At 41.6% G+C, this 7,942-nt stretch overlaps 1 protein-coding gene across 1 annotated transcript in view; it reads right to left on the bottom strand.

Moving 5' to 3' along the window:
• Positions 1-4,290, bottom strand: part of nceh1a (neutral cholesterol ester hydrolase 1a) — a 7,031-nt gene extending 2,741 nt beyond the window's left edge. The window contains exons 1-4 of the mRNA XM_008280104.1: positions 4,016-4,290; positions 1,789-2,044; positions 1,376-1,445; positions 884-1,055 (exon numbers count right to left, since the gene is read on the bottom strand). Of these exons, the coding sequence (XP_008278326.1) occupies positions 884-1,055; positions 1,376-1,445; positions 1,789-2,044; positions 4,016-4,156 (639 nt within the window). The 5' untranslated portion in view covers positions 4,157-4,290. The remainder of the gene's footprint in view (positions 1-883; positions 1,056-1,375; positions 1,446-1,788; positions 2,045-4,015) is intronic.
• Positions 4,291-7,942: the final 3,652 nt, after the last annotated feature.

Raw genomic sequence — 7,942 nt, 5'->3', positions numbered from 1 at the left:
GTGTATAGATGGATGAATATCCCTTGGAGTACAGTTAAATCCAATCCCTAAGAAATGGAGGGAATATGTGTAAATATGCCCAGAACAGACTGCCTCAAAAACAGCGATTGTACAAGATAGAGAGTAGTGAGACAGGTCACCAAGACCCCTATGACTCCTCTTCAGGAGCTACAAGCTTCAGAAGCTAATATGGGAGAGACTGTGCATACAACAGTCAAAGCCTTATGGGAGAATGGCAAAGAGAAAGCCACTATTGGAAAAATCTCATCCAGCTTACACCTGAAGGCACGTGAGAAATTCTGAAGTCAACTGGAAGACGTTGTTTTTGGTCTGATGAGACCAAACTTGATCTTTTTGGCCTTCAATGTTACACACTGTGTGTGATGGACACCAAACACTGCACATCATCATCACAAACTCACCACCCGCACAGTGAAGCACGGTGGTGGCAGCATCATGAAGTGTTTATGTTTCCTGGCAGCGGGTCCTGGAAGGCTTGCAAAGGCAGTGGAGTGGTTGAAGCAGAGCCCAGAACTCAATCCAACTGAGAATTGGAAGCTGAATTTGAACAGGGCTGTTTACGTGCAATGCAACCTGACAGAGCTGAAGCCAGATGTGCAAGGCTGAATGGCACAGGCACAGCCAAAGGTACATCTACTATATACTGACTTGAAGGGGGTGAATACTTTTGCATTCACTTGTTTTACATGTTGTATTTTTACTTAACTGACATTTTAAATTCTTGTCAAAAAGCGAGTTATAATGATATGATTCACTGTTGAAAGACAATAGAAAGGACAAAACTTCCAAGGAAGGCGAATACTTTTTATGTGCACTGTGTTCACACTGTGACACACATTAAAGAGGTGGATTGTGTGTATACCTCCTGAGCGACTGCAGCAGCCAGGTTCCCTCCAGCACTGTCTCCTGACACCGCCACACGTTCAGGGTCGATCGCATACTTGGCAAGAACCTCTGGAGACAAGAAGTGTTTGGCAGCAGCGAGGCAGTCTAAATACGGCACTGGAAAGTGCACCTCTGGATACAGGCGATACCTAGACACAAAGAGGTCTCAAATGCTAATTTACTGGAGCTTTAGAGAGCTTTGGAGCATGTGATTGTAAGTACCCTTCCTATAATTAATGGGGCATTCCACTGATTTCACACATGAAGAGATTATTTGTCACAGGGAGAAGTATTCAGCCTGTGTAGCCGCTTGTATATTACATTATGTGGCTCTGAAGGGAGCTTTTTAAAGACAGCGTTAATATATAAACACATTTTCCTAAAGGGTGGATGGGTTTCATTAATCAGCCACTGTCTGTGTGAGCTGTGAAAATAAATAGCATCGTGTTGCAAGAGGAGACACACTTACTCAACAGAGACCACGACGGTGTTCAGCTCATCGGAAACCATGCGGTTGGTTTCATCATATGATCCTTTCTCTGGGGATGGAAAAGGAAAAACATTTTTTAAAAAACTTGATTAAAGTTACTACACAAACTCTTCTAGCTGAATCTGGAAAAAAACAACAACAACTTGCAAGCTGAAAATCTAAAATATCACAAACAGTAAAGAATCTAAACACAATGGATCTGCATGTTTTGGATGATTCAATTTAGGATTTTAAAATTGCCTTGACAGTTATAGCCCATTTATATTATAAATTAGCAAAAACAGAACCTGTATCTGAAATAGAAAGATGTAAGAGCCATGATGAAGATATTTTAGTGACTGAAGGTACCACCACCAGCTCTACTTGACAACAGCAGTCACATCTGTACTCACTGCCGCTGCCGAGGGCCCAGCCGCCTCCGTGGAAGAACATCAGCCCTCTCCTCAGATGACCCTCCCCTCCGGCCGGCGGCTCGTAAACTCGCACTGGGATGCCAGCGAAATCGATATCGCTGACTTTCACCCCCGGGATGACCGCGCCGCTGGACTCAGAGCTCATGAGCCCCTTCATCGTGCCCTCGAACGCCGCCGTGGAGCCCCTGATGGACGTGACGTAGTGGTCAATGCCCAGCCAGTGCTTCAAAGAGGCCTGAAGACAGAGAAAGAGAGTAAACAAAACTCCAACTCTGTGATCTTGACTAACGCAAATGAGAGATTTCAGATGTGGAGTGAAGGGCAACGAGTGCGTTCATCTCTTGGAGGGGATTTCAGACTCGAGCGTCTCACCCAGTCACCTCTGGCCTCCTGCACTGTGTCTTACTGATACATGCGACCTTTCCCCCCCTCAGACTGTCTCAATAGTCGTGTTCAACCAAGGCCAGGAGACACAGCTGCTTGGCACAGTGAGAGGTCAGATCCAGCCTGCTACACGGAGACATGTTGGCTTCAAAATTAAGTCTCATTGGTTCCTTATGCTGGAAAATCCATGTGCACTGTGAAACCAGAAAATGCCGTGCAGCAGACAAGTGCATCGCTGCTTTGAATTTTTTACTGACTCATTGGACTACAGCATTTAAACTAAAAAAAAAGTGAGCTCCAAAGCATTCTGCACACAATTTAAAAGAAAAAAAGCTTATGTAACACTTTTTTCTACACTCATTTTGTGTTTACTATGTCTAGTTTAACTGACTTTCATCCCTGATTCAATATTTGTTTGATGAAGTGCATGTCCTTGTGCCACTTTCTCATTCTTGGTCAGCTACAGATAATTTTCCACTCTAATGGACACGAAGCCCAGTATTGCATTGTGTGTATTCACTTACTTTATCTAGAACAGTACAATCATTATACATGGACACATTTTTGTGCATACTGTATTGTCTGCAGCAGAAAAAGTAAAGCACTCCATCAATAGCAATGCAGTTTAGAATCATTGTAGCCTCTTCTTCTGCAGAACTAGATGCTGTGGATGTGACAAAATAACACCTTTAGGCCCAAATAATGAAATAATCATGGCACACCAGTCTGCTCGTAGGACTTTAATTGAGAAAATGCATTAGTTAGGATTTATTTGCTTAGCAAATCAGTTCAATCATCTCATTGCAATTAATATTCTCCTCCTGATTTCTTGAAAACAAGAACAAACAAAACATTCAAAAGTCTTGATGAGGAGAAACAGGATCCTATAGAAGCAGCGTATTCAATCTCAGCCGGTGTGGCAATAAGTAACTAATATAGTTTCTCTTCTTCCACAATTTCAAAATGTAGAACAAAGGTGAGGGTGACGAGTTCAATGTCCTCTCAGAGTGTAGGAATAAGTCACTCCCTGGTGGCCGCTCTGCAGCTTATTACACCATGACAAGCAGCACAGCTGTTTCAAAATCCCACTGTCAAATTACTAAACAAGCTCTTTCACAAAGTTTGTACGTCTCGCGCTTCTGTGAAATTATATGTCGTGATAAAAGCATGAAAAGACCTCCTGTTGTCTGATACAGTGAAGCACTGTAGACTACCCACATACCCCACAGCTTCAATCCATCACAGTTTATGATGTCAAAGCGTCAGATTATTGATTATGTGGTTATGTGTGTCCCGAACTTGTCATACACTTGACTCTGAGAGACACAGCTTCACATAAACACACTGCAGGAAAGATGCTGGAGTTTTATGTTGCAGGGTTAATTCAACAGAATGTGTTAACGAGGAGGCTCAAAGTCCAAGTCTTTGTGTTTCTCTGCTGCACCTTGTGCATTTTATCACTGCCAGTGCTACCCAGCCCACTAGTGCAATAGTGATTCAACATGCACCTACCGATAATACAGCTTATTAATAATTGATTGCAAATAGGTGAAACATTGCACAGAGAAAAGCAAAGATTTTTTAAATTATTCTTTCATTCCTTGAAGAACAAATCTGACTGACTGACAATTAACTGACTGAATGATTATTATTATTGTTGTTGCATAAAATATATGTTATATTGATTTTTTTTAAAAAGGTGAGCTTTTACAATATTGAATTTCCCTTCTGGGATAGATACAGTATTTTTCATTTCATTTCCATTTTTGTTAAATGCTGCATTCTAATTTATTTCCAATGAATAAAATCTGTCCTCTCTTACCAGGTGCATGGTTGCTCTGAACGCAGCATCCAGAAACATCAACTTCCACGGCTCCTGGATGCCATCAGGCAGCGGGATGTAGATGTAGTAAGCCAGTGCCACCGTTAACACAACAGTAACTACGAGTGGCAGCAGCCTCATCTTGATTCTGGCAGCTTCGGGATCTCCAGTGACTCTCAGGCAGCATGCAGGATCCAAACAGACTCTGATGTCTGTGGCTGACACTTTCTAATTTGTCAGTGGAGCAGTGAATGGGGCTGGAGGTACAGACATGCACTAATGCATGGAATAAAACACTTCCACTGTGGATTTTCAAAATAAGATATCGACTTCTTCTACTGAATAAATTAAGGTGCAAGTCAATTTTAGGAGAATAAAAGGAAGCATGTTATGAATGAAGCCGCATTTGTTATGTACATTTCCAGTCAATTAGCATCAATAAATGTGTTTTTAAAGTTAAATCAGTGATAAAATCAGAAAACTGTTTCAACATTTAGTCACCAATAAATATCAGCCATACTAAAATTGTATCTGACTACAAACTTCAACTGTATTTTTTGCACTTTCTTTCAGAATTTTGTCTTAATATGTTTTAAAAAGGTATCTTCATATACGTTCTCTTCATATAGTTCCTATTTTCGCAATATCAACGCTTTTATTTTGAAAGATGAATGGCAATAACGAGTGGGCGTCTGGGAATTGGAGTCTTCTCGCTACAGCTGTAGGCGCTGAAAAGTTGTATTACACAAATATGACCACAGAGGGGCGCAATAGAGCCGCAGACTGCAGGTGTGAACAGATTTGAATACATTTTGAACAACAAAAAAATCTAAACAATATTGTTATTTTTACATATTTTCAAAATTTAGATCTAATCAAACCAAGAAAAATATGTGTTCAGATTAATGTACATATTCTTATTTAAAGAGCAGCATGGAAGCACAGCAAAGACAAGAGAATGTTCTTTGTAAATGTATAATTTCTTGAATTGCAAGAAGTGACTCTTGGTTTAAGTGCATTCACTTTTAACTGTTAGTAAATGATTCATTTGGTTATTACATTTTTGAACAAATGTCCTGATGCTGTGGGGGTTGATAGCAGCAATTAATGCAATGATACAGTAAAAAAATAAATAAGTAAAATTAAGTAAAAAATGCTATTAGAAGACGTTTCACAAAAGCTTTGATGCCTAAAGCGAGGCAGTCTGGGGGTGAAGTCATGACCCATCCACCATCCAGTGGATTTGACAAATTCAACAGCACTTTTCTCGCTGACTTTGATGCCTTTTCATGTTTCGACATCAATACCGGGGCAGAAGTCTCACTGGAAGGCCTCAGTGCTGCAAGTTACTGGCAAGAGATACGACGCCACTGATCCCTCTGTGGCACCGTCTTAGCTTTTCCTTCTGTTTTTAGATAAAAGTTGTTTTTTTTCTTTTGAGGCTGAGGTGCCAGAGAATGTCATGTGATCAGTATTTACACTGGGGCAGAATTTGAAGGCTGATTTTTTTTTTATTTAATTAAAGCAAGAAAAAAAAAATCAATCACAGCAAGTGAGCAAAAAAGAAGGAATCATGCCCTCAAGGTCTCCAGCTAGAGTCCAAAAGACGGATGTTGCAGTTACCTGGTGTGTATTTAAGGCCACTGGTGACTGATTTACTGTTAGAAAGGCAAAGAGCAGCAGAGGACAGTGAACACAGACCCTCATCTTTTTCGCCTCCTCTCTCTCTCTGTGCTATTTATCTCCTTGTTTCTTCTCATGGTTTCACTTTTAAAAGGCCACTGTCTGTCCCCAGCGGCCTTGTGAGAGAATGTAAACAAACATGAGACCTGATGAGGATTTGACCCCTGCACTGCTGGGATGATTTTCCAAAACATAGTAGCTGGATCACCAGACCGAGTCAGATTAGCTTCTGGGAAGACCAGAGCGGAGATGAAGGTGGCTGCTGAGGATCATGTATTTAATAAAAAAGGTAAAGGAATCTGCCTGTGATCTTCCCTAAAGCTCACTAATTAACACGTTGTCACATGGAAGTGTGAAAATAACATGATGTGGGTTTATTTCCTCAATATGCTCGTATTCCCTCTCACTTTGACCTCCTTTTGACCTTTCATAGTTACAGAGCTACTGATGCATCGCGGTATTGTATCCTAACATAAAGCATTATATGTCTTATTCTGCTTTACAAGCCGACCAAACAGTGCTTTCCTCTAAGGATATGAATGAACAGCAGAAGGTGGACTGTGCTGCTGAATTGCTTGATATCTTGATACGTAATCTGCCACCTATTACGGTGCATCTACAGTTACTTAGTGACGCACCGGACCGCAAAACTTTCTGCAGTCATCTTGAAATCCTAAATCCTCGGCGGGGTCAGCATTCAAAAGATCACTTTAAGTCGGATGCCATACTCGCTCCCTTTCCAAAAATCCCTCCGCATGAGCGCGTCAGCAGAAAGCTTAAATTGTAAATGTGATATATGTGCTTCCGTGTGTGTGTGTGTGTGTGCATATGTGTGTGTTGTAAAAGAGCGTGCATTAAAATTCCCTCTTCCTGCCCCCTTCCCTTGGCTCCCCTCCCCTCCTGTGTGTTGGCCTGGCGTCTCCCTCCAGTCTGTGGTATGGAGGGCAGAGAGAGGGCCCCTCTCTTGTGTCGCTGACTGGAATTACACTTATGGTCATTTAACATGACTAAACGCATGAGGCAGAAATGAACGGTTTTCCATTTCAGCCTGTCCTGTCTCAGCCTCTGTCCTGTCTCTGCCTTTAGGTATGTTCGGGAATCACAGCACCTTTTGTAACCTTAAGCTCAACCGGAGTTGAAAAGACTCAAATAATTCAAGCAGAAATCAGAGAGTACATATGTGCATTAGCTTGAGCGGGTGTTCTTCACTTCGCTCCTCTTTCGTTTTTAAAATGTGTCACAACAAACTGAAGCACTCCTGCGAAGATAATTTGCATTATGTTGATGTGGACAGCATAGCACGCATGTGAAATCAGGAATGTCGTGTCCTTAATATGTCAGTTCAACGGGGATGCTGCGGGGCCCGGATGACTACGAGCGCTGAGGGACAAGCGAATGCACGCACATGTGTAGAATCTGTTTCTCTTCTTGTTCGCATCATTGCAGTTTTGTCACAGAGACACAAAGCAACCATAAGTTTTCCCCGCAGTGTGCTTGTGACACACACACCGCCCAGCTGTGTCTTTGTAAAATAGTATAAACAAGCATTTTCAGTCTGAGAAAGTCCAGCGGATTCTCTCTTTTCACACCGAATTTGCACGGAGATTTGGGATCCTCTGCTCAGGATTCCATTTGTCTGCTTCAGTTTTTAGAGCTGTCACACTGTCAAGACCGGGGCATCTGGATATAACGAGGTCGCCGTGAATGTAAAAGGCCAGTCTGGATAATTAATAGGCGCAATTATTACTCAGCATCCTTTGTAGTTTCATATTTCTGCGGCGACATGTTAACCTGCCACCGGTCTGAGATGTGCAGCCACTTGATTCCAGTTGAGTCAACAGGAGGGTGAAGTGCCATATGATATATGATAAATATGAGCTATGACAGCTGCTCTTTTTGGTAAAAGAGGAAACAGTCATCCTTATAGCTTACGGGAACTGAGTGCATCACTGGAAAAGTGTGTTCTGTATTCTCAAGAAGCAGAACAGGGAGGATTAACAAACACCACTAAGGTTGTGACTGAAGTGCCTTTCAGTTGTTTATTCTGTTTGAATCACCAGCAGATTAAATGTCACCACAGTCATTCTTGACTATGTTGCTGCTGTGCAAGCTGAAGAACAGTGTAACCATAGTGAACCAAAACCATAAATTAGATGCAAGAAACATATGAGTTCACTAAATTATACATATATATTATTTTAAATGAAGATGAACTGAAATAATATCGTGGACCTACAAAGCTAA

The sequence above is a fragment of the Stegastes partitus genome, unplaced genomic scaffold, assembly GCF_000690725.1.
Source record: "Stegastes partitus isolate 25-593 unplaced genomic scaffold, Stegastes_partitus-1.0.2 Scaffold181, whole genome shotgun sequence".
NCBI lineage: Eukaryota > Metazoa > Chordata > Actinopteri > Pomacentridae > Stegastes > Stegastes partitus.
The sequence above is the reverse complement of the archived record's forward strand: the minus strand, read 5'-3'. Positions and strand labels throughout refer to the sequence as shown.